At 40.4% G+C, this 27,392-nt stretch overlaps 1 protein-coding gene across 5 annotated transcripts in view; it reads left to right on the plus strand.

The window, feature by feature from the left end:
* The window catches only part of GALC (galactosylceramidase), a 63,785-nt gene that overhangs the window by 117 nt on the left and 36,276 nt on the right, over positions 1–27,392 (plus strand). The window contains exons 2-8 of one of the 5 annotated variants that reach the window (XM_077780812.1): positions 7,586–7,654; positions 8,395–8,458; positions 9,994–10,107; positions 12,299–12,438; positions 14,772–14,810; positions 17,235–17,365; positions 26,335–26,490. In XM_077780812.1, the coding sequence (XP_077636938.1) occupies positions 10,014–10,107; positions 12,299–12,438; positions 14,772–14,810; positions 17,235–17,365; positions 26,335–26,490 (560 nt within the window). In that variant the 5' untranslated portion in view covers positions 7,586–7,654; positions 8,395–8,458; positions 9,994–10,013. Of the gene's footprint in view, positions 1–7,585; positions 7,655–8,394; positions 8,459–9,993; positions 10,108–12,298; positions 12,439–14,771; positions 14,811–16,676; positions 16,819–17,234; positions 17,366–26,334; positions 26,491–27,392 lie in introns of those variants that run through there. The other 4 variants (XM_077780808.1, XM_077780809.1, XM_077780811.1 and 1 more) reach the window with 4 other exon arrangements.

A 27,392-nucleotide genomic window follows, 5' to 3' on the forward strand; every position in this document is an offset into this window, starting at 1 on the left:
GCCGGCGTTGCCGGGGGGCGCCCCACAAGCCCCCGCGGCGCAGCCTGGCGTTTCGACGCTCTCCCGTCGCGGCCCGGCTCCGGGCAGCTGTCCCTGGGCCGGAGGTCCGGGCGCCTACAGGGTTGGAACCGGAGCTTGCTCGTTTTAGATGAACCCCTGTGTAGAGACAGTTTTAATAGACGAGGATCCGGAGGTGTCGTGTGTGTAGTGTAAGTGACAGGTGTAGATAGTGGCAAGGCTAGGGCTCGCACCATCACTCTCGTCTCAGCCTGGGCTCCCTGGGCCGCGGAGAGGGCATTCCTGAGGGTCGGTCCAGAAATGTCCAGGGATGCGGGAGCATCTCTCTTTCCAAAAGGATCCCTCAGTGCGGATCGGGGAGTCGGACAGGGTACAACTGACTAACTTCAGAGGGGCCATTGCACAGTATGTTATTGTTTGGAGGCAAGACAGGTGCCTTAAGGCCCTTTTAGGAAGGTAAGAGGCCAGTCTGAGACTGTCCTTTTTAATGCCAGGCTATTCAAGTATCAAATGGTAGTCTAGGATTGTTTACTGTTGGTGGGCTTTGTTTCTTGGCAGTGGTCAAGGGCCAAGGTGGGGCGAGTTGCCCACTGGAAAAGTCTGCCTGTGCGTCCCATTAGTGGCTGTTTTTGTGTGCAGGGAGGGGAAAACGTTGGGTCAACAGCCAAGATGGCTTGCCACCTTAAGAGTGTATAAGAATCACCTGGTATGCTTATGAAACTGTACTTGCCATTCTGACTGTAGTTCTGGATTGGGACCTGAGAATGTGCATTTCGACCAATACACCAGTTGATTCTCAGACTAGGTATTAAGAGACCTTTTCCTTTGAAGCAAATTTAACTTTAGAATAGTTTTAGATTTACAGAAAAGTTTCCAAAGCAGCCATTTTTTGTTATCAGCATCCCACATGAGTACGGAACATGTGTTACAACCAGAATTGATGACATGAAAATCTGTATTTTATATTTGCTTATTTGTTTCCTGATGCCCATTTTCTGTTCCAGGATCCCATCCAGAATGTCAACTGTATTTACTTGTGATGTCTTAATCCTTTCTGGGCTGTGACAGTTGGGTTGGGTTCATGTTACCCAGGTGTCCCGTAAGACTTCTGTGAAGGGAGACAGGGCCATTCCAGCTTTGTGTAAAATTGTGCGGGCACAGTGGGCAATTGTCTGAGTTCCCTGGTCCTGCCGACAGGCGGCCTCTTGGCCTGGGAGCTTTAGTAGCATGATTGTTCTTGGCTCTGACAAAATTTCTGTCACATGCCCTTTGTAACCCTTTTCATGTCTTTGTTTTATTCTCTTCCACTGTAGCCCAAATCGCAGCTAGCGCTGATTTTATTGGATAACGTTAAGGCCTAACTCTTCAATGGGTTGTTTGTTGGGTGGAGTCAGATGGAGCGTGTATATCCAGACTCCGTTCAGAACTAGCTGGACTGCTTGCTTGCTGAATGGTTGTTTTGTGCTGATAATCAGTCTTGTGACCAGACTTGCCTTATGGCTCTTTTTTTTGGTTGTAAGAGAAGATGTCCTCGGCAATAATCATCAAGAAACTTCGGAGGAAATAAAAAGGGAGGGGAGGGTTATTGTTCACAGATTTTGGCAAGCACGTGGCACACCGGGGCCACACAGCAAGATTCGGGGTGGGGGCCACCTGGGTGTCTCAGTCGTTGAGCTTCCAACTCTTGATTTCGGCTCCTGAACCGTGAGATCGAGCCCCTAGTTGGGCCCTCAGCTGACAGCATGGAGCCTTTTGGGATTTTCTCTCTGCCCTTCCCTCTCATGTGGGCATGTGTGTGCTCTCACTCGCAGGCACACTCTCTCTCTCAGAAATAAACTTAAAAAAAAAAAAAAGATTGTGGGGGAAGAGAGAGAGAGAGAACACCTGAGGTCTGCTTTTATCGTGGGCTCACTCATTGGTGAATTTAAAACTTAAGAGCGAGAATTTAAAGTACAAGAAGAGAAAGAACAAGCAGTCTACATGATCAGTTACTGAAATCAACCAAGATCTTTAATGTTTTTTATTACTGAGAGAGTGAGAGAGAGACGGAGTATCAGCGGGGGAGGGGCGCAGAGAGAGAGGCATACACATAATTTGAAGCAGGCTCCAGACTCTGAGCTTTCAGCAAAGAGGCCAACACAGGGCATGAAGCCAGGAGCCGGGAGATTATGGCCTGAGCCGAAGTTGGACACCGACCAACTGAGCCACCCATGTGCCCCTCCACCAAGATCTTTAAAACAAGATGGCTGCCACCACCACACCCTATAGACTGAGTCTTTATCTAGATATGTGTCTGGCAGTGTATTTATTTGAAATCACCATCTTTGAAGAGGATGCCCTTAGACACTTGCATTCCAAAAAAGAAAAACTGTCAGGGGGTGCATTGCAATCCACCTAAAGTTGGACACTTAACTGACTAAGCCACCAAGGTGCTCCCAAGAAAACTGTCCTTTTAGCAGATGAAAGAAAATTGAGCTTTAGTTTTCAGAAGTACTCTATTTATTAAAGCTTATTGAAAAAATCTTTATAACAAATTATTTCATTTTTAGCTAACTTGTCTACACAAGGTAAAATTCTCTCTCCTTCTCTTACTCTTTTTCCCCTGCTGTCTATATCCATTTAGTTTGTGTATGTTAGGAATAAATTACTTTCATTTGCCTTAACCAAAATGCATCTCTCTATCTCATATCTTTTTTAGCTAAAATACATGCTACTTTCCTTGCCTAGAGATGTTTCCCTTATTTCTTATATTTTTAATTACATATATTAGTTAGAAGTCTTAACCCTTAGAAATTTTAATGTTTAGTAAAAACTACTAAGTCAGCAATTGTGAGCTGTTTACTAGCCAATATATATTATACTGGCAAATTAATACATTTCATAGTTTCAGAGGCATACGCCTTTTTAAAAAAAATAACAGTTTTCATTATAGCACAGGGCATGTTTACTAACAAATCCAAATATCTTTAGCTTCTCTGTTATGAGAAATCAAAAGTAGATAAGTCTGTGTTCGGTAATTAATGTTTCAATATTTTATATTTGGCAATGATCTATATAGTTAATGAATTTGCATCATTGAACTTAACTTGCAAAACTCTAAGGTTTCAAGATACCAAAAAGATTAGCGTAACTATTTTTAAGTACACATCCCATAAAACATAATTGTTGAAAAGTAGATGCCTTGGCAATCAAAGCCTGAGTCAGATATTTGCTTTATAAAAAAAAAAAAGCACACTCTCGGGGCTTACACTAGAATGGATAACCTGGTCTGTAGTTGATCACAGATCTGACCTGCTTTGCAGGTTAGGTGGGTTGGGGGCAGGACCTTTTCCCTAATTCAACTTACTCTTGATTTTTATGCTTTTATTTTCTGAAGTTACAACCTTACTCTAAGGTGCTGGGGCATATTTGAGGGTAAACTGAACAATGGGCCAATGTGTGTGTCCCTTACTACAACCATCTTTCTTTTTATTTTTGTGGTTTAAACCTAAAACAGCCAGTATTTCAATAAATGGGGACCCATCAGTCTTAGTATCTTGTGGCATTAAATGGAGTGTTTAAACTTGCTGGAAAATGGAGATCTTTGGTTATTTTGTATTTATTAACTCAGTTTAAAATTATTAAAATGAGAAGAATAGTTACATAATTCAGAGTAGGAAACTCTCATACATTCAATAGTGTCCGTGTATGTAGTGAGGTGCTCATCTTAGATGCTTAATAATTATTGATTGGATGAAAATGGTTGCAGCATGATATTTGCACACCACTTTAAACTTCTGGGTGGAGTCCCTGGTACAGAGACCAGTTTGTGGCAGTAATGTTTGGAATGTTCTCCTTTAATATTCAGATCTGATAGGGAAGGAGGTTTGGGGCAGTAGTTAAGAGCGTGGGTGTAAGGCGTACCTGGGTGTTTCAGTTGGTTAAGTGTCTGACTTCCGCTTAGGTCATGATCTCACAATTTACGAGTTTGAGCCTGATGGAGGAGGGCTCTGTCCTGACAGCCCAGAGGCTACTTTGTATTCTCCCACTCCCTCTCTCACTGCCCATTTCCTGCTCTCTCTCTGTGTCTCTCAAAAATAAATAAATAAACATTAAAAAAAAAAAAAGCATGGGTTTAAAAGCAAATTGACAGGGGTCTGTTCTGGGCCCTGTCATTCACTGTACAGCCACCGGCAGGCTATTTAACCTCTCAGGGTCTCAGTTTCTTTTCTGGGGAGACTGATACCTGGTGGAGCCTTGTGAAGATAGATATACAGTGCTTAGAGTGACATCCAGCACGTGGTTATTTCGTCAGTATCATCCTGTTTGATCAGACCCAACTGAGGAAGTTATCCCAGGGATTTTACATGAAAAACTTAACGTGGGTTAAAAAATGTCTCAATATATTGAGAACTTACCCTATGTCAGCTATGTTCTAAGGCTTCTTCCTGGGCTGCTTGTAAACAGCTCCAGGGCTTTTTTTCAGGGACTGTGATTGGTAATTTGTTAATCTGTTATTCTTTGATGGTGCATTTCAACATTTGGCTATACTGCTCTGAACCCACTGTTGCCATTGACTGACACTTTTGTGTTGAGAATGACAGAGGCTTGCAGTCGCATAATGACCTGGTGTGTTTGCTTACAGTTGGCACACTCTGTGTTAAGGATAGGATTGCATAAAGGGCAAAATAACCCCCAAATGGGTTATTTAAAAAAATTTTTTTAATGTTTATTTTTGAGAGAGCAATAGACAATGAGGGAGAGACAGAGACAGGGAGACACAGAATTCAAAATAGGCTCCAGGCTCTGAGCTGTCAGCACAGAGACCAATGCAGGGCTTGAACTCAAGGACTGAGATCATGACCCGAGCCGAAGTTGGATGCGTAACCAACTGAGCCTCTCAGGTGCCACCCACCCCCCTCGCCCCCCGCCCCCAGAACACACCACTCTCATGACATCATTCAGGGTGGGAAACGTTTACCTCTGATCAAGGATAGGTTATTGTGCATAGACAGTGTTCATTCACTTAAAGAGGAGCTACTTTAATACTTGAGGCTCCACCGTTCTGTAAGCTCTTTGAGAACAGTGACTGTATTTTTAAAAACATTTTGTATAATGCTGATCATTTATTGAGAGCTTACTGTATGCCAGCTACTGTGCTGTGTCCTTTATATACATTTTATTTTAGCCTTAGAACAGCTAAAGGAGTTCTAAGGAGTATGATAGCCTGCTTTACAACAGTGTGCCCTTGGTCACGTAGCTTGTAAGTGATGAGGTCAGGATGCAGGCTTCCTTTCACTCAAAGCTGCCTATATTCTGTTGCCTGTCCCAGTGCAACAAGCAGTACCATAAAAGATGTTAAATAAATGTTTGCTGAATAAGAGAATAAATGGGGATATGAGCTTGAGTAAAACATAGCCCCTGTCCTCAAGAAACTCAGGGGAGACAAAGAAGTATGGCCGTGAGTAGGGGGCCAGGTTAGAAGAGTTATGGTAGAGATGTAGACCTGAAGCCAGAGATGCACCTACATCAGACCAGTGGGGAGGGACAGAGGGGGGCCTTCCCTGAGGAGGATGAATGGAATTGGCTGAATGAGGGCGTGGAATTCATTCCAGACAGAAGAAAGAGAAGTGGTTTGGTCTCTCTAGATAGAAGACATGAGAGTGGTACTAGGTAAAGTGTCAAGAGTTACGATCCAAATAATTAAGGGATCTGGGTATAAAACTGAGAATTTGAACTTTATCCTGAAAGCTCTTGGTGGAGGGGACGTCTTGGCAGGTTTAAACGGAGTACATTCATGGTTAGACTTGCATTTTGGGAAGATTATTCTGGCTAGTGGTGTGGAAGCTAGAATACAGGGAGGCAGATGGGAGGCCCTGAGAACATTTAGGCTCTTGTCGTGACTGAGGGGTCCTGGATGAAGGAAATAGGGTTGCAGTGAGGGATGGATTGGAGCGATATTAAGGAGCTCTTGGTGACTGAAGATGAATGGGAAATTGGTGAAAGGGTGACCCTAAGTTTATGGTTTAGGCATATGGTTTAGGCACATGTTGCTCTTTACTAAGATAACAAACACAGGAGAAGGAACAGACTAAGGAAAAAGTGCTATGTTTGGTTGGGGAGGTGTTGAACTTGAAGTGAATAGAGGGTAGCTCCGTGGGTCTGTGTCTCAGTGGCAGGGGCTGGGGAAATGATGGGTGTGAGGGAGACAGATGAAAAGTGCCACTAGGAGGTCAGTGGTAACACACATGAGAGCAGAACAGGACGTCGAGTATAAAAGTATCTTGCCCTTGGTGTTAGTGGTTTGAACCTGGAGCCTGTTTGGCTTCCAAGCCTACAGACATGCTGCTATTTCATGTTAAAACTTATGTCTTTTATTCCGCTTATGTGTATTGCTCCCCAAAAGATACATTATGGGTCCACTGCTGGGTTTGTGACAGCTTTGTTGGAGCAGTCATTGGTCATGGGTTAGACGTGATCAAGTGTTCATCCCCACAGCTGCCACCTCTATCTTTCCATATCTTCTGATGCAGGTTTTGTGTGATGTTTCCTTAGTACCCCTTGGCCTGGGAATTGTGTGATCATTCGTAACAGGAATGGCACTTATACATCTCTAGTAAAGATGGGGAGAGTATCGGTTCCTTTCAGCATTGCTGCTTAATTTCCTGCAAGATGTTGAGGGGACAAAATTACCTATTATTGATCCTTTCCATCCTGGCCCTCAGATATTGTAGTTGACAAATGCTCTTATGATGGAAAACCAAGGGACTCCTGGGTGTCTCAGTCCAACTCCTGATTTCAGCTCAGGTCGTGATCCCAGGGTTGTGGGATCAAGCCTTGAATCAGGCCCTGCGCTGGGCCTGGAGCCTGCTTAAGATTCTCTCTCCCCTGCCCCCCACTCTGCCCCTCTCTCCTGCGTGCGCTCTCTCTCTTGTTCTCTTTCTCTCTCTGAAGCAGATAAATAAGTAAATTAATGATAGAGAACCTAAGTTTCTAAAGTTTCATTTATTTTTTTTTTAATTTGTTTTTATTTCTGAGAGAGAGAGAGAGAGAGCGTGTGAGCATGGGAAGGTCAGAGAGAGAGGGAGATACAGAATCTGAAACAGGCTTCAGGCCCTGAGCTGGCTGTCAGCACAAAGCCCGACATGGGGCTCGAACCCATGAACTGTGAGATAATGATCTGAGCTGAAGTCGGATGCTTAGCCAACTGAGCCACCCAGGTGCCCCTAAGTTTCATTTCCTCTAATAACCACTCTCTGAGTTAAGTTCCTCAAGACAAATTTGTAGTCATGAGGTTCATCAATAGAATTAGTTAGCTTACCTCCCAACACCCTCATCTCAGTAGAAGAGAAACGTGCTGTGACTTCGAATTTGCATTTTAGCTGTTGGACAAATGACAGCCCTATTCACCCAGTGATGGGCAAAGTAAAGACAGGTATACAAGTAACCTGGGAAATGATTTTCCGCAGCTCACCTTTACCCAAGAGCTGGCTAAATATGGACATTCCAGGTGGCCCACATCAGCCCTGTGGAAACACGTGCATGATTGGATTTGTTTGGTTCACACTTTTGAACTTTTTTTTTTTAGGCAACCTCCCGACTTCTAGTAAATTACCCGGAGCCCTATCGTTCTCAAATATTGGATTATCTCTTTAAGGTAATGAAAAAAGTAATTATTTAATGGTACCTGTGAGATTTTTGAAGCTATGGTGAATTTCTTTTTTTTTTTTTAGGTTATTTTTTTTAACATTTTTATTTGTTTATTCTTCTTTTTTTTTTTTTTACAAATAGTTTATTGTCAAGTTGGTTTCCATATAACACCCAGTGCTCATCCCCATAAGTGCCCTCCTCCGTGCCCATCTCCTCCCTTCCCCCCTCCCCCACCCCATCAGTCCTCAGGTTGTTCTCGGCATTCAAGAGGCTCTCATGGTTTGCCTCCCTCCCTCTCCCCCACTATACGGTGAATTTCAGCGGGAGAATTGGTTGCCCTTCACGTTTCTAGCTTTAAAAAACAAACGGAAAATTACTTTTGGAATAACTGGCTGTTGATTCAAAGTTGGTTTTCTCGGGGCGCCTGGGTGGCTTAGTCGGTTAGGCGTCCGACTTTCACTTAGGTCATGATCTCGCGGTATGTGGGTTCGAGCCCCGCGTCGGGCTCTGTGCTGACTGCCAGCTCAGAGCCTGGAGCCTGTTTCAGTCTGTGTCTCCCTCTCTCTCTGACCCTCCCCTGCTCACGCTGTCTCTCTCTCTCTCCTACAAATAAATAAAATTAAAAAAAAACAAAAAAAAACCCAAAGTTGGTTTTCTCATCCATAAAACCAAAGGCAGTCATTAGTCACTGTTGTGTTTGTCCTTCATGCCCTGAATCAGGGTTAACACTCTTCCTTCTTTTCCCAGCCAAACTTCGGTGCCTCGCTGCATATTCTAAAAGTGGAGATAGGTGGTGATGGGCAGACAACAGGTAGGAGACTTGGGGGGAAGCAGGTTTGTTTTCCTTCAGCACTTTAATTTCTACCTAACCTCCAGGACTGTGAATCAGAGTGTAAATGATGCCAACATTTTTTATGTTGACTATTGCTGAGTAGATTCATATTGTTCCTTTTTGACTCTACAAAAAATATTATATCAAAATACTTTTCCCATAAAGAGGCATTTGGACTTTAGATTGCTCATTTGGTTGAATTAATTGGTAGTAAACAAAACCACAATTTTTAAAAAGCTATATTCACTAGGCAGATCATAGAGACGGGCTTTTCTTGAGAAATTAAAGAAAACTTTGAATGTAGAAAGCGTGTAAAATGTTATTATGTTATTAGCTTTAAATAAAATATGTGGCAAAAATATAGGTCCTCAGTATTTCAGAGATGCAGCTTTTTTCTCTTAAAAACAAAATTATTTTTAGCCATCAAATTTTCAATCTTCACTGTCACCATTTTGATTGACTTTATGTAGAACATGTAGTCAGTTAATGTACAGGAAGAAGAAAATTCGCCCAGTGATTTTGCAGCTTGCTTTTTCCAGGCCAGATTCCACTGTAGTGAACTTTACAGTCTTGTCTCCATACACGTGGTCCTGTTGGTGACTCAGGAGTAACTTTTGTTAAAGAGATCTATCTCTGTGGTGGCGCTAGTGTTTAATTAATCTAGAAAGAAAAAAAAATGCAAATCACAAACAAAAGAAACCTCTATAATAGACTTTCCCCAAGTTTTTGTAAGAGGACGTGTATTTTTTGTCCGCCCTTTGATGCAGAATTGAGAATGACTGGCCATCTTCGTCTGCTGAAGTGAACTTCTTCAGGTAGTTCTTAGAAATTCTGATGTTTCTCTTTCAGAGGCAAGGCCCCCTCCATGTGAGGCGCTTCCTAACAAGGGCAGATGTTTGTAAACTGTGACATGTGAGGACAGATACCAGGACATCAGTTATCTACCTTGACACACTATGGAGGTTAGGGTAGAATATTCCTACAGAGGGGATGTGTAGATGTATACTCATTCCTTTTTTTTTCACTCGGAGCTCTGTTGTGTTGGTATAACAAGGCGTGTTATAGGCTCGAGGCCTGGGCAGTGAGAATTGGGCTTAGGAGCCCAAGATTCTTGGGATTGAGAAGTTAAAAGCCGAGGTGATCTGAACTCCGAGTTGGACGTGGAGACTTGAAAACTGCAGAGAGACCAGAGCAAAAGCCCAGGAGAATGTAATCATAGGACCCTTCAGTTACATGAGTCCATAGCACTTCTCCTTCTCTTAACACTGCTTATCACAGAAAGTTGTGGTTTTATTTCTCAAGACCAAACGATACTTAGAGTAATGAAAAAAGATGAAATAATACACTTTGATCACTCGTTGTCAAGTTATCTAAGATTTTTCTTATTTGCCCCATGTCAGCATTAGAACCGGAATACATCTTCTCTGAAATGTGTATGTGATTAGGGGACAGGGGCCCTAGGAAACACCTTATTAAAGGGTGGTTTCCTTTCTCTTTTGCTCTCTCCCACACAGATGGCACTGAACCCTCCCACATGCACTATGCATTAGACGAAAACTATTTCCGAGGATATGAGTGGTGGTTAATGAAGGAAGCTAAGAAGCGGAACCCTAATATTATACTCATGGGTAAGGAGTGAAGTTTGCAATGCTTTTGCAGTCTGTTTAACTTTCAGATTCTGAATTTTTTACATGGAGTTACTGTTAATACTGAAGTACTGGGGCGCCTGGGTGGCTTAGTCGGTTAAGCGTCCGACTTTCGCTTAGGTCATGATCTTGCGGTTCGTGGGTTCGAGCCCCGCATCGGGCTCTGTGCTGACTGCCAGCTTGGAGCCTGGAGCCTATTTCTGAGTCTGTATCTCCCTCTCTCTCTGACCCTCCCCTGCTCACACTGTCTCTCTCTCTCTCTCCTAGAAATAAAAAAAAAAAAAGTGGCTTTAAAAAAAAAAAATACTGAAGTACTAATAATGTTAACACTACCATTGTCCTACCAGCAGCAAAGCCTGTACCAGGCTTGATCCTTTCTTTGCCCTTATATTTTATATCTGTTCTCTACATGTAATACCTCTGGAGTAGAGCATACTACTCTTCCCATTTCACAGAAGCAGTAGGGGCTTAGAGAGGTGATGCCACTGACTTAAGGTCGGATAATCAGTAAATGCCAAATTCAGATATAGGACCTAATTCTCTTCTGGTGGTTTTTGTGATGCTAAACTATTTTCCTCAACAAAATTTCTCATCAACATTTATGAAAGGGCAATACTATTTAGAAAATTGTAATTAGGTACCATAGTACATCCCAACTCTGTGAACTTATGTGTTACATGCAGTAGCAGATGCCGTTTCTAGAAGAGGTGCACATAAAAGTGTGTTTCAAACCTCCACGATGTGGTGGGAGCTGTTCTAGGCACTGGGGATACCTGACAGTCCGGCCCCCAACTCTGTCCTTTCAGAGCTTAAGCTCTGGCGGCAGCTTCACTGGATGATTTCTCAACTCTTTCTACTGTATTCACTTTACAGTTTTCGTGTAGCCGTGAACACACCCGTAGATATTGCAGAACACACAGTGATGACATACTTCCATCGTTTGAAATGAATTTGATTTTTTGAAGCAGGCTTATATATTCAGTGTGAGTGAGATCGATGAGAACCCATTTTATAGGCTTGATCTCAAGTCATTTTCAAAATCATTTTCAACAATCAAAGGACAAGCCTGAGTTTTTCTAAATAAAACAAAACAAAACAAAAAAAAAAGAGGAGTCAGTGTGTTCTTTCTAAATGGCCTTTTGTAAGAGATTCCAGAAATGTTGTGAGCAGTAGAAAAAAGAAGCCTCGTTGACTTCAGCACATACTCACCCACTGGGCTGCTTTCATGGTCAGTTCTCAATTGAATGTAGACATTCCAGCATGCTGAACCAATTCTAACAAAGACTTACACATGGTGGGCCTTTAGAATGTATTTGGCATTTCATTGTTTTAAAATGTTCCAGTATTTTAATGTCACATGTCTTATGGGATTCACACTTAGGCATTCATTCCTCCTGAGTTTAGAAACATAAGCATTTTGTTCTTTTGGTTTTGAACTTTTTCAGTGGTGTGAACTAGATTAGTAATATATATTAACAGTTGAGAGGTTTTAACAGTTGAGCTTATTAACAAAATTAGGATTTAGAGTTGTAATTAGTGCTCCTCTACTATTCTCATTTTCTTACTGAAAAATAATAATTAGGGTGTTGGAAGAATGTGGGTTATTTGATCTATATCATCCCACAAAGGGGTATTTTCCTGTTGAGACTTTGGCATTTATATTGGTAGGAGAACAAACTAGTTTTGCTGAATTTAATTATCTGACTAGTTAGTGTATCAAGGAGCCGTAAGTTTTAAGAAGATGTACTAGTAAAAGAGGAATTATACTTAACCCATAGGAATAGTGAAGCATAAGCCTTTCAGAAGAACTCCTTGATTTGACTTCAGAGGAAAGAAATTGCATATTAAATATCCGTATAGCAGGCGGTGGGCATGTTGAGTTACATTTCTTTCTATGGGTGAGTATCTTCAAGAGAGTGTTTGTGTTCTTATTTCTTTTTCTTGAAAGAGCAATTGGAACTTTGGAACCTGATTCTAGGGCTCAGGAAGGAGTTGCTGAGTTCATACACTGGAAGGGATTTTGAGAATACATGCATGGTATATAATCTTTCCTCTAGTAAGATCTGCATTGGCTTTTTGGTTAGCCTGTGTTCTTTTTGGTTTCTTTTGCCTTGTTTTGGATGGTCGCCAGCACTGTAATACCCACCCTACCTTTACCTTTTGCTTCCTGCAGGGTTGCCGTGGTCATTCCCTGGATGGCTGGGAAAAGGTTTCAACTGGCCTTACGTCAGTCTTCAGCTGACTGCCTACTATGTCATGACCTGGATTGTGGGCGCCAAGCATTATCATGATTTGGACATTGATTATATTGGGGTTAGTAATGTATTTAAACCTTGGTTAACGTTTGGACTTTATTTGAAATTTCTTAAAGCGGTTTGATTCTGTGGCATTTTGTTGACTGGCCGTTTTGTGGTCATGAGACTAATCTGTTCCGTTGGCATCTGATAACAAATTAAGTATGTGACCTTTCATTTCTCCTCTTTTCCCATCCAAATTCGAGCCCCTTTTGAAAACTGTACTAAGTGTATACATTCTCTGAACTACCTTTTCTTTTTACTTTTGATTTTGGTACCACTCCAGCCCCAGTTCTCCTTCTTGAAAGCTTTCCCTTTTTCTCTCATTGCACAAAAACACCATGTTTACCATGCAGTTAATGATTGCTGTCACTTTGCTCTCCGAATCTTCTATCGTTTTAAACCCGAGGGTGGCAGACTTTTTCTTAGTGGGTCAGAGAGTAAATAGTTTAGGTTTAGTGGGTCAAAGGCAGTATTAAGGATATTATGTAGGTAATTATATAGCCATTTAAAAAGTAACCATTTAAAATTGTAAGAACCATTTTTGGGTCTTGGGTTGTAAACAGTACACATGGTGGGCTGGATTTGGCAGGCTGGCTAACATCTGCCTACCCTGTCCTAAATTGTTATTTAACACCTTGTAACGATTTGGAAAATATAAAATATGATGTCTTCCCGGCTGGTCTGTTGGCAGGCTGGAGGCACTGTACCTCCAGCCCCCTGGCACGCACATGCTGCGGTCTCCGTACATGTTTGCTTAGTAATGTGCCGTATGTCAAAATTGATTTTAAAAGCATTCAGCAGTCAGCACGCAATTATTGAGCTCCTACTATGTCACAGGCCCTGTGACTATTGTATTTCAGGGATACCAAGATTAATAAGCCCTTTAAGGAGTTTAGTGAGAGAGAGAGAGAGAGAGAGAAACCAGGCAGAGGCTTAGGGTTATCACAAGGGGAGATGGGGATAAATCAGGGGCTGTAGGGAGCCAGAAGCAAGACGACTTTGTTTTTTGTTATCTTTCTCCAAACTATAATTGAAAATTAGTTTGTATTTGAGAACATTCTTAAGTGTCAGGGTATTTTCTAACCTGTAGCGAAACTAACTGTAGGTTTGGATCTAAGCAGCATTTTATTATGGTAAAGTCACTGTTGGAAAATGTTTCTGGTAAAGAGTGGGTAATTCACATCTCTTTTAGACTCAGGTGCTGCAGTGAGGGGATTACTTGATAAATACTTTCCTGTATCCCAAGAGTTAAATGAGCTACAGCGCCTAGACTCTAGGCCATCTCTGTGATTAACAGCTTTCTCAGCTGCAAAACCAAGGTCTTGGATGTTCTCTTTTAATTCTAAAACCTCATCCTTGGTGATTCTAAAGCAGCGAGAGTTGTACATCCTCATTAAGAATTTTCCTCTGTCATGGAGCGCCTGGGTGGCTTAGTCGGTTAAGCGTCCGACTTTCGCTTAGGTCATGATCTCGCGGTTCGTGGGTTCGAGCCCCGCGTCGGGCTCTGTGCTGACTGCCAGCTCAGAGCCTGGAGCCTGCTTCAGAATCTGTGTCTCCCTCTCTCTCTGACCCTCCCCTGCTCACGCTGTCTCTCTCTCTCTCTCTCTCTCCCCTAGAAATAAATAAAACATTAAAAAAAAATTAAAAAAAAATTTTTCCTCTGCTCTGAGCTGCATCACTGCGTGTGATCTTACGTGTGCTAAAAAAAATTACTTCTACAATGTACCTATAATGCTTGGCTTTAGGTGTGCTGGTGTCTTGTAAGAATTATTGCAGCACTCCCCATGTCTGTTAGTCTCCAGCACCTAATTTAGTCCCTGGCACACATTACATTGTCAGTATTTGTTGAATGATTGAATGGGTATTCTAGTTTTAGAAATCACTGGAATAAGTGACTTTTTGAAAAAATATCCACCAGATATTCAAGGTTTTAAAAACTGTTTTAATTTTAAAAATTATGTTGTCTTATAACATGTCTATATATTCAAGGACAGGACATTCCATAAAGTAAGAAAAATTGCTTTTTAAGACTTTATAAACTTTTTTAATACATATTTTTGAGAGGGGTGGAGAATGGGGCAGAGAGAGCAGGAGACACAGAATCTGAAGCAGGATCCAGGCTCTGAGCTGTCAGCACAGAGCCCGATGCAGGGCTCAAAACTCATGAACTGTGAGATCATGACCTGAGCCGAAGTCAGAGGCTTAACCAACTGAGCCACCCAGGCGCCCCAGAACACAATGGCTTTTTAGATTATGTTAAAGATGATGAGAGCAGTGGTGTCTTAACGATAATGCCCACTTTCTGACATTTCACTTTCAATTCAGACTTTTTGTCTTTCTGTTTTGCAGATTTGGAATGAGAGGTCATTTGACATCAGTTATATCAAGGTGTGTACAACTTCAAATCTTTTTATCTTAAAGTTATTAGTAAAGAATCCCCTTGCAGTTCTATGGAAATTAGTAGTAGGAGTGCTGTAGTTTTTACAGCACGGATACTTGTTTTGCTAGTTGTGACATAAAATTTAAGCAAAAATGTAGTCATGTTTAAATTCCTGATTAAAGCATATGTAATTCCCTGTGAACCCCAAGTTTCATCATCTAAAGAGTTGTGTTGAATTTTCCCATTTTGAAATTTATTATTTGTAGAATTATGATAATCATTATAAAAACAACAGCATCATTTTAGGACTTAAAGAAATGTAGCTCCCCCCCCGTTTTCAACTGAGCAAAGAAGGCAAAGATGGAAAAGAACAAAGCCCTTTATTCCTTTATTTGGGGTCTTGGAGTTGCATCACAGGGAGGACAGACTGGAGAAACCAGAAGGGTGTCTTGCTCATGTGGGGAAAGCAAGGAGTTCTTCTGGGAAAGAAGGAACGAACGGGTGATTACATGATATAGATAAAGAAGAGAAAACTGCTAATTTGGTGCTGACCCGGTGAGCTACTTTTGAGGACTGTGTCACTGATTACTTAATTGGTGCCGTTACAAACAAAACTGTCCCTAGAAGGTATGAATTAACTTTACTGGCCTCATATGATCTGAGTACCAGTTGCTCTGTTGAAATATTATGAGCACTTGCTTATAAAACTATTGGCACTTCTGACCCAGTTCAAGGAAAGTGGAGCTTGAATGTGGGGTCTTTTATGTCCAAAAATTTTATGTAGTTCCACATCTGGTATCAAAACTTCTATTACTCAGTCTCATTATTATTTTCTTTGGAATGCCTATTATACTGGAAAGTTCTATATGTTTCTGTCTGTGATTAGCAAATAGATGGCACCTAACATTTGCAAAGTATGTTATTTCCTGAGTCACTTTTCCTAAATATTTACCTCCATTCTCATTCCCTTCCATACAAGGTAACTACTATGATCGCTATTTTTCAGGAAAGGAAAAACAGAATAATGACCCCTCTGTCACTGGGAAATTAATGACAATTTAACTTTTCAGGTGGATCTTCTCTAGTTTACTTTTTTAGTTCCATTTGTTCGTGTTTCCTCTAAGAAACACAATTTTGGGGTTATATTTTGTTTTAGTTAAAAAAAATTCTTTAAGTATTTTATGTCTCTAAGCAAGTTAATACCCACTCAACTCCTTTCATTGATTCCACCAGCAAGCATTGACTCAACGCCAGGTTTGTCAGGCATTCCCTATGTATTTGGAAGATAAAGACACCAAAAATACTGTCGCTGCCCGAGAGGAGCTCATGCTTGGGGACTGTGGAGTCCCACGTGGACACTTGAAATCTCAGTCCTAAGTTCTCTAGAAGAATAATGCCCAGGCAGGGCTGTCAGAAGGCACAGAGAGGAGATGACATTCCGCCTGGGTGGATTAGGGAACGCTATTAAAGGAGGTGACCTGGAGTTGGAATCTTCAAGATGGGATGGATAGGAAGTCCCCTTGTTGCTAGGGGAGGGGTAGGACATCGCAAAGAAGTGAAGATTGAGAGTAAAGGGATTTGGGGGAAGAGCAAGGATGGAAGATGGAGTAGACAAGCTGAGGACTCTGAGCCTCCCGCAGGCCAGTGTGTTCACTGGGGCAATGGTGCACATTAATCTGTAGCCATGGGGTTTGATGGTGTGGCTTGTAGCCAGGGACCGTAACTCAGGGTCAATTCCAGGTTGCAGGCGTTATCGGTGTAGTGGTGAAAGCATGGTGGAGGGGGTGTTGTGGGGTTATGGGAGGCGGGGCAGGGGAACTAGTATAAGATGGAAGGTCAGCTCAGCTTCAGCTCAGTAGTTGAAAGTTGTGGCTTCTGTGAGCACAGGGCTGACGAGAGCAGCAGGAGCCTGGAGTGGAAGGCAAGTTAGTGCTTGGGTCCTGTGTGACCCTGTGATTGGAACAGCCTCATGGCCGGGTCTTAGTAGTGAAGGTGAGGAACTCTGTGTCTACCCAGGTTTGACATTTCACAGCTTATATTTTTTTTCCTTGGGACTATATGTGTGTCTCTCTCGTGTCCATTTCATATGAAGGAAGCATTAGGAACATTAGAATCTGGTTTCCTTCTTCTTTTAAACTAATGACCTGCAGCTCTACTGGTGGTTATATTGATTTATTTTACTATTAAGGGTCTGTTGTGGATTTCATTAAAGTCAGAGGAAAATCCCTCTGAAACATTTTTACCTCTTTCTTTTTCTTTTTGTGTTCCCACCAAGTAAGTTATCTTAATGATAATGCTTTTATTTTCCAAAGGAGGCATGTTTCTACTGAGAAATACTATTGACACTAAGATACGTCAGCTATTGTGGTTGTAATTCAACAGCTGTAAACTCATTTGTAAACGTCTCTGCATTATGTTTATCTTCCCAAAAGGTGTTAAGAAGGATGCTGAACTATCAAGGTCTCAATCAAGTGAAAATCATAGCAAGTGACAATCTCTGGGAGCCCATTTCTGCTTCTATGTTGCTCGACCCTGAGCTCTTGAAGGTGATTGATGTTATAGGGTAAGGACGGTTTTGCTTTGAAAGCTTAATGGTTTCTGATTGCCTGACTGTGCCTTTGTTTTTGCTTTTTCTTCTCACTTGATTACATTTCCAGAGGTAGATTTCTTGTATTTACTAAACCATGTATAACTGATATGTCATTCCTTTTTCTTTGAAATGTATGTACAGTTGACCCTTGAACAGCTTAGGTATGAGCTCAGCCAATCAGCTTATGTGTGGAATTTTTATGATACTGTGAATTTGTTTTCTTTTCCATATGATTTTCTTAACAGCATTTTCTTTTCTCTAGCTTACTGTAAGAATACAGTGTATAGTACACAGATCATACAAAATATGTGTTAATTGACTATTTATGTTATTGGTCTTCTGGCCAACGGTCTACGAGGAGTTAAATTTTAGGGGAGCCAAAGATTATACTGAGATTTTTCAAATGCATGTGGGGGGCAACATATTGCTCAAGGGTCAGCTGTACTTTGGGATCTTTCTGTGACAATAAAGCGTATTGGTACTTTACCAAAATTGTGTTTGCCTTTAAAGTAATGAAGCATGGCTTTCTTTAAATTAAGGGGCAGGGTAGTTTTTAAATTTTAGAAATGACAAATGCAAGACTTCTTGTGGTTGGAGTTCTTCCAGGAATGAACACTTATGTAAATGGTATTGCATGAGACCTGACCATGGCCCTTGTCATGTTTCCTTAGCACTAAGGGTGGCTTTGACCCTGCTTCTTAGTCCAGCTCTGCCATTCAGTCCACTGGGTCTTGGCCTTCCAAACAGTAATTTGTTCCAGCAGTAATTTGTTCTCTGTCTCGTTTATTTTTTCCAGTCTTATTTAGAAATAATTGATGTACATCACTGTGTAAGTTTAAGGTGTATGGCATGATAATTTACATATATGTGAGATGATTACAAAGGTTTAGTTAACATTCATCATCTCATATAGATACAGTGAAAAGGAAAAAAAAATCCTTATGATGAGTGCTCTTAGGATGTACTTAGTTAACAATGACTGTGTATCACATGTAGTGTTAATTATACTCATCATACTGTATATTACATTCCTACTTCTTATTTATAACTAGAATTTGGTACCTGTTGACCACCTTCCTGCAATTCCCCCCCTACCCTGGACCTAGCAGTATTTTTTTAAGTGAATTTGAAATTTTGTCTGTCATAAAAACGTGTACAAACCTTTGAAAAATAGAATAGACATATGTGTGAAATTTGTTCTTTGTTTGGTGTAAAGACTGCTTGATTGACGTATCTTTTCTTTTTAAAGGAGAACTTTGAATGTACACAAAGTAGGCAGAATAATATAATGAACATCCGTGTTCCCATCCCTCAGCCTCCATAACAGTGACCCTATGCCTCGTCCTCCATCCACATACCCATCCGTTCTGTTCCCTGAACCTGGGTTTGCCCCTTGGTGGCAGTGGAGCCAACAGACACAACCGAGGCAAAGAACTGGGAAAGGAAGGGATTTACTTGCAACAAGTGAAGGAGAATGCGGGGACGCTGCCCTGAGCAGTGTCTCCTGGAGCAGTAAGACTGGGGGGTGTAGGCTAAGGGTGTGTACATACTCACGAAGGGACTTGTACCACAGTGCATTCAGCATGGAACGGGGGCAGAAGTCATCTTAAGGGGACAGAGTCCAGGTCACAAAGGTCAGCATCACCACTTCTGGGTATCTGAGTGCTCAAAAACGGCTTAGATTCTGCAAAGATAAGCTGAAGAATGTGCGTCAGGTCAGTATTTTTGAGCCAGCGCTGGGAGATTTGCCACTGATTCACTGTCCCCAGTGCGATTAGGTTATCTCCTGGTGTGATGGTGGCTATCTGTTCTTACATTTTTTTGTTCCTTTAAAATTGTTATCTACTGGCATCTATTGTTCTTCAATTTCAACACATCTCAGGAAGTTCTGCAAGTTTAACAGGCTCTGGGCAAGTAGTGCTGGTTGCATAGATCACAAGATGGGGGCCTAGGATGACTTGCCTTATGTCAAGAAAAATTGTCTCACCTTTCTTTTTCCAGGGACCCCAGCTCTTTCCACTTACAGTTCCTCTCTTCCTTTCCCCACATTATTTTGAAGCAGATCCCACACACATTGTTATTTCTTCCATACAGATCTTCACATGTATCTTTAAAGATTTCTTTTTTCTTTTTACCTAAATAACACCACTGTTAAATCTAAAAGTGTCATCGTGTTTTGATATTATCAAATATCTGTTTTTGTTATTTTAGTTTTATTTGATTGAATCTGGATCCAACTTGGATTCATACACTGTGACTGGTTGCTATTTAAGTCTCTTCTAATTTTTCGGTTCCTGCCCCATCTCTTTATTCCTTTTCATTTGTCAAAGAAGCTGGATTGTGTGTCCTGTAAAGTTCCTCACAGCCTGGATTTAATGGTTTCATCCTTGCAGTTTGGTTTAACCTGACCGTCTGTCCTGTTTCTTGTCGGAAATTGATAGAGGCATGATTAGGTTGGATTGAGGCTCTTTTTTTTGGTTTGTTTGTTTGGCAAGAAAAGTAAGATGTATTTAAACATTTCATACATTGAAATTAGAATATAATTTTTGCTCTTATTGTTAAAACTTTCATAAATAGCTGAAGTGTTGAGAGGAAAGGAAGTTGTATTGATTTTGAATATATTTGGCTAAGAAAAATATTTAAATGAAGATATGGGTTTTACTATATCTTCATAAATAAGTTGGATGTTTAATTCATTTTTATCTTTATTGATGTGGGTTTCTCTTTTTTAATTTTAAAAAAAATGTTTATTTTGGAGAGAATCAGAGTAAGAGCAGGGGAGGAGCAGAGAGAGAGAGGGAGACACAGAATCTGAAGCAGGCTCCAGGCTCTGAGCTGTCAGCACAGAGCCTGACACGGGGGTTGAACTCAAGAAATGGTGAGATCATGACCTGAGCCGAAGTTGGATGCCCAGCTGACTGAGCCACCCAGGCGCCCCGATTGATGTGGGTTTCTAATGCCGCAAAAACTCCTTTGAGCAGTGCTTTCTCGGATTTATTATTTTCTAACTTTATTGCACTGTGGTCTTTAACGCTGCATGTATTCTTAAATGTTTTTTCCCAAAAACATTCTCAGGAACTGCCTTCTGTCTTATTATATTAGGATGTATTCCCTATCGGTATATGAGTTGAGTGTATATTATCTATCTTATCAACCTCACTGACTACATTGTTTAGATATTCTGTATGCTGATTATTTTGTTCACTTGAACCATCCAGGGTTACCAGGAGTGTTAGTTTCCTCTCTCTAGTGGTTTTCAGTTTCATGAAGTTTATGCTTATGAAAGTGACTGCTGTGTTATTTGGCATCTAGGTATTAATAAATGTCTTATCTCCATTCTGGTTTGTAACAGTTGACCTTAGAAAATGTCATTCTTTGTGGTGCCTGGTTGGCTTAGTAGGAAAAACATGCGACTCTTGATCTTGAAGTCATGAATTTCAGCCCCACTTTGGGTATAGAGATTAAAAAAAAAAAAAAAAAGGAAAATGTCATTCTTTGCTTCATTATGCTTCTTGGATTGAATTTTGCTTTGCCCGTGACTAATAGAACTCTGCTTACTTTTCATTTATATTTGCCTGATCTCTTTGCCCATACTTTCATCCTTTACCTTTTGAGGTCATTCTGTGTTAGGTGTGTTGCTTGCATTATAGTGTAGATTTAGATTTTGCTTTTCTCGCTGCCCTAAAATATCTTTAGAGTCTAATGAATGAGTTAAACTCATTTATTTTTATTGATGTAACTGAAGGTTTTGTTTTCTCTCCTGCTACATTGTCTTTTGTTATTTAATTATTTTTACTATATATGCATACTAATATAAAATCTTGCTCTGTGATTTGTTTTCTTTGCACTTTAAAAATGTTTATTTATTTATTTTTTTGGTGGGGGGGTAGGGGAATAGAGAGGGGGAGAGCGAATCTCAAGCAGGCTCTGAGTTAGCATGGAGCCCAATGCAGGGCTCCATCTCACGAACCACTGGATCATGTCCTGAGCCAAAATCAAGAATTGGACGCTTAGCCGACTGAGCCGCCCACACACCCCTTCTTTGCTCTTTTTGAAGGTGGTTTCTCTTTTGTTATTTACTAAGGTTTGACTTTTGGTTCTATTGATTGCATTTATAAACTGATATCTTTATACCAGTGGGTCTCAGCTGGGGATAATTTTGTCTCCCAGGGTACATTTGGTAATGTCTGGAAATGTTTTTGATTGGTACTGGCATGATAGGCGGAGGCCACAGATGTTTCTAAGTATCCTCCCAAGCACTGGGTAAGTTTCCCACTGCAAAGAATTATCCAGCCAAATGTCAGTAGTGCTGAAGTCGAGAAACTGTTTATACTTACCCTTTTCTTTACTTTTCTACTTAGTTATTACGTATGGTTTACTAGACACAATGGGAAAATTATTTCATAACTTCCTCTTTCTCCCTTCTCACTCCCACAGTGGAATTTTAATTACCAGAATTTCTTAATCTTTGGACTCCTAAATAAGCTTAAGCTTAAGTAAGATCCCGCTCCATGGCTTTGATTGCGCATTTAGATCTTGTTTGCATATTACCTTTGTTCCATATTTCTCTGAAACCATTGTTATCTCTTTATTTTGGCTTGATTCTCTGTAATTCTATTCTTGCCATTCTTTCCTTATTGTGTTTTCCATTTCTGTTCTATCTTGTGTTCCTTTTTCTAAAATGGATTTTTTATAATTATGCTACAGTTCCCTCACTTTAGTCTCATATACCTCTGTTGTCCAATAACTTCATTTCTTTAAACATTTTTTAACAAAGTATAACATACACACACATGCCTACATCCATACATAAAAGTACATAAATCCTAAGAATATAGCATAATGAATTGTCACAAAGTGAGCATACCCACGTAGCCACCACCCAGGTCTAGAAATAGAAAATTATCAGTATCCAAGAAGCTCTTTCCTTAGAAATCTTCCTAATCATCAGCTTCTCCTTTGGTCCCAAAGGCAACTGCTAATGTTAGCTCTAACACCATTCACAAATTTTGCCTATTTAAAAACTTTATTTAGATGGCATCTTAGAGTATCTATTATTTTGAATTGATATTTTTAAGATTAGCTCATGTTGCCAGGTATAGATGTCGTTCATTTTAATTGCTGTTTTGCATTCAGTTGTGGGAATATACCACAATTTATCCATCTGTTCTTTAGTAAATGGTCTTTGGATTCTTTCTAACTTTTGGCTATTGTGACATTATGAGATTTTGCTCAGGACTTCTTGATTCTGTGGCTGCTACCTCCATAGGAAGAGTAGATTTCCCTGCCCCATTCACATTGTACTTGGCCTGCTCTATTTTTATAAAATCTAGTTTTGCAGTCATGGTGCTTTCTAGCGAAGGCTCCCGCTGGGCCCCATTCTCTCTCCTGCCTGAATGTTGTCTCTCTCTCTCACCATGGGTGTTCCTGCCTCATTCAATTTAGATTCTCACTCAAGCAGCTTATTTTCATAGCGAGGCTCTACTATTCCAGATAGAACTGTTTGCTACCTATTTCTGATATTGTTAAGAGTTTAAACCTGGATTGTCCAATATGGGCAGACACTAGCCACAGTTAGCTATAGGGCACTTGAGATGCAGCTAGTCTGAACTTAGGTGTGTGGTAAGTATAAAATAGACACTGGACTTTTAAAGCTTTGATATTTTGGGGCACCTGGGTGCCTCACTTGGTTGAACATCTGACTTTGGCTCAGGTCATGATCTCATGGTCTATGAGTTCGAGCCCCACATCAGGCTCTGTGCTGACAGTTCAGAGACTGGAGCCTGCTTTGGATTCTGTGTCTGCGCCCCCCACCCCGCCCTTGCTGCCTCTCCCCTAATTATGCTCTCCTTCTCTCTCAAAAATAAATGAATAAACATTAAAAAAACCAAATACATGTTTTCTTTTAAAAAAGAAAGATTTGATATTTTAAAAATGTAAAATGTTATTCATAATTTTTTATGTTGTATCATAATATTTTGGATATATTGGGTTAAACAAAGTATATCATGAAAAATTCCCTTCTGCTTTTTTTTTAAAGTTTTTATTTTTTTTAATTTTTTTTATTTAAAAAAATTTTTTTTAATTTATTTATTTCTAGGAGAGAGAGAGAGAGAGAGAGAGAGAGACCGCGTGAGCAGGGGAGGGTCAGAGAGAGAGGGAGTCACAGACTGAAACAGGCTCCAGGCTCTGAGCTGGCAGTCAGCACAGAGCCTGACGCGGGGCTCGAACCCATGAACTATGAGATCATGACCTAAGCGAAAGTTGGACGCTTAACCAACTAAGCCACCCAGGCGCCCCCCCCTTCTGCTTTTTAAAATGCAGCTGCTACAACATTTAACCCTATGTATGTATTGCCCACCTCCTATTTCTGTTGGCTTAAAGTGTCATAGTATCGTGTTTGCATCTCTTAGTGAATTCGCTGCTTTCTATTTACCCCCAACTGAATGATGTCAGCATATGAAGGCATTCCCAGTTTCACCAGTTGCCTTCTGATGCCTCCACAGGGCATACGGTCTGCTGCTTTGGGGTCACCGTCTGCTGGTCCAGTTTCCACATTTCACCTGCTGATCCTGGGCCAGTTCTGATGCTGCAAGACTCCCGGGGATTCTCTGTCACCCAGTTTTGATGAGGACATTGTTTATGAGTTTTTCCCTTTCCCGTATCTGGTTGATCTCATTGGTTTCAGGAGGAGTACTAGGGAGTTTCAGAAACTCCACCGTGATCCACCTTGTCCATAGGTCCTAATTTTCTTTCAATACAAGTGTGTTCCTCTGTTAGGATAACTTTGATTTACTTTCAAAGTAATCTTAATTTTATTTGTCATCTGAAGTTTGAAAAACCATGCTGTGAAATGACAGAGATTTTTGCTTAGTTATATACATTAAACATTACAAAGGACCTTTGCATTTTGTTGAACTAGTGATGGGTCTGGACATTGGGAGAGACCCAGTTTTTAGTACTGTTTTTGCCCTGTTTTGCTCAGATTATTTAATAAATCATTCAGTTTTAATGTAACAGTTAACATGTTCTGAATGAGGGATTTCTATTTCTGTAACTTTAAAAGCGATGCTTCTTTCAGATTATAAAAATAATGCATGCTTATTATAGAAAATTTGGAAAATGTAGAAACCTGTAAAGATGGACTTACAACTTAGAATTGTAACTAACATCTAGAGATCATTAGTAACATGATAGCATATTACTTTCCAAGCTTTTACTTTTTTATATAAGTGTAATTGGGCCAGAGATACACCGAGAGCACATTTGGCAGAGGGACAACTGAATGGGCCTTAATATTATTAGCATGTGGCTGAATATCATGATCGCAGAATGAAGTCCTAGGAAATAAGAATGAATCTAAAATGTAAAACTCTGTTAAAATTATATTGTTACAAAGATTAGTAATAGATATTGTTACAAAGGTTAGTAACAGATACTGTTACAAAGGTCAGTAACAGACTTTCTGTGTTGGGCATAATAGCACCAGAAAATAATTTCTGAATCTTGTGAGGCGCTAGCTTGCTCTTGAGGTCTCTGTAGGGTATGTTTATAGTACTGAATTAGATGCGTGTTTGCAGTCTACAACATCTCAGTGTGGTACCTCATCTTTCTCGAATACTTCTTTTTATGTCCCCTATTCTCTGTTACATGTTCTTTTCTTCTTTATGAAATCCTGGAGTTCCAAATTGATGTTGTGCCATAATTCATCTTCTGGAGGTAGAATGAATTCCCAAATGAAACTTTTTCATAAAAGATTCATGACCCACGTGGAATTAAATAACTAAAAACTGAAACAAGTCTTGACAGTCATTTTTTTTAGTGTAATGAATACTATGACACCAAACTACTGAGTTATGATATAATCCAGCCCCCATTATTCTGCTCGTATTGTTATTAAATTTTAAATAAATAATTGTCTTAAAAAGTATACACTCATATCCCTAAAATTACTTAGCTAATATGCTCTCTTGTTCTTGTGTTGACTGTTAATCTCTTTCTACTTCACGTTTGAGATTTCTAAATTGTTTTTATTCAGTACTCAGTAACTTCCAAAATCCTCATTAAAGTGCTATTTTACTCTTAGAATAATAAATATACATTTATACTTTGACTGACTTTTCTCAAATAATGGAGTAAGGAAGGGGTCTGATGGCTTTCTCAACCTCTGAACTGTTGATATTTTCACTGGAGAATTCTTTGTTGTGGGGACCTGCCCTTGCATTATAGGATGTTTAGAAGCACCTCTGGCCTTTACCCACTAGATGCCAGCAGCAAATCCTGCCCGGCTCTGCTTCTCCACCAGGCAAAACCAGCCGGGGCTAAGAACCACCGCTGCTCTGGGACAATGATTTGTAGTTTACCCAAGGGAGTTTTTTCTTTTTATTCAAGAAAGAACTCTCTGGGTTTTTGTTGTTTTTGACTTTTCATTTTTGCCTGGAAAAATACCAAGGTGTCTTTCTCTCTCTCTACTCAGAGGTAGAAGTATGGGAGGAGGTACTACTTTATATAATAGATTCATTAATCTTATTTTTAGCTTCCTTCTTACTCCTTCCTTTCTACTGTTCTGAGCTCTCTACTTCCCCTGGGAATCTGAATTCTGTCTCCATCTCATTCATCTCTTAAGAGTGTTTTAGGTTGGAGAGTCCTAGGCTGTGGCTTCCTCTGCCACCTCCATCTGTCTATGTGCTTTCATCTGTTTCTCTCATCCACTGATGATATTCCTTCCCGTTGTGCCTGTTGTTACAGGCTTATCGCATTTTAGGGCCACCTGAGACATAAGAATGAGCAGATGCTTCCGGCTGGTGTGACATCTATCCACAAGCTGCCCAGTAATTTAAAATAGAAAACACTGGTAAAGACCTGTTTTTTATTCACTCAACAAATAGATATAAGTGGCATGTTCTGCTTTTTCCCATTTCCTCCCACCCTTTCTTTTCTAGAGCTCATTATCCTGGGACCCGTACAATGAAGGACGCGAGGTTGACCAAGAAGAAGCTTTGGTCGTCTGAGGATTTTAGCACTTTAAATAACGATGTGGGTGCAGGCTGCTTGGGTCGCATACTGAATCAGAATTATATCAATGGCTACATGACCGCGTAAGTTACTGACAACTTTTCAAGGTTTTTATTTTGAAAAATTTCAAAATCACAGTAAGTAGAAGAAAAGTACCATGGGCTTCCTGTTTCACAGCCTAGATTCAGTGGTTGTAAACAGCAGCTTCATCTATACTTACATATATACCTAAGCTTGTGATTTTTTTTATATTTGAACATTGTCAATATGAATTGGACAAAGTCAGACTCACTGAGATGTAATTGATAGTAATTCATGGAGTTCTGTGATTTTTGACAAGCCATATATACATTCTAATGAACAATTATAAATTGTGTATGTCATAACACTTCACCCCTAAACATTTTAGCCTGTGGCCCCAAGACATAAAGGATATTCTCCTACATGATCACTATATCACATTGATACATAAGAGCATAAGAGCACTGTCAAAATATTTCAAATACTTCATCTATATTAAAATTTTCCCAGTTTTTCCCCAAAGTGTCATTCATAGCTTTGTTTTTTAAAAAAAGCTGAGAGCAAATCAAGCACGCATTGCATTTAGATGTCATGCTCCTACAATCTTTTTGAATACAGAATGGTTTCCTTCCTTACCTATTTTTCATGACAGCAGCCCTTTTGAAAAGACCAGGCAAGTGACCTTGTGGACTGTCCACTTCCCACTTGCCTGATTGATTCCTCAAGGCATCGTCTAACTTGCGTAACTGTGTGTTTACAAAACAGAGGTTCTTGGGGTGCCCTGAGGGCTCAGTCGGTTAAATGTCAGGTCATGATCTCCCCATACTTGGATTCAGGCCCCAGTGTGAAACCTGCTTAGAGCTCTCTCTCTCTCCCCTCTCTGCCCTTCCCCAACTAGTGCATCTCTCTTTCTCTCTCAAAAATAAATAAGTAACTTAAAAAAAAAAAAAAAAAAACCAAAGAG

The sequence above is a fragment of the Crocuta crocuta genome, unplaced genomic scaffold, assembly GCF_008692635.1.
Source record: "Crocuta crocuta isolate KB4526 unplaced genomic scaffold, BGI_CrCroc_1.0 scaffold299, whole genome shotgun sequence".
Lineage (NCBI taxonomy): Eukaryota > Metazoa > Chordata > Mammalia > Carnivora > Hyaenidae > Crocuta > Crocuta crocuta.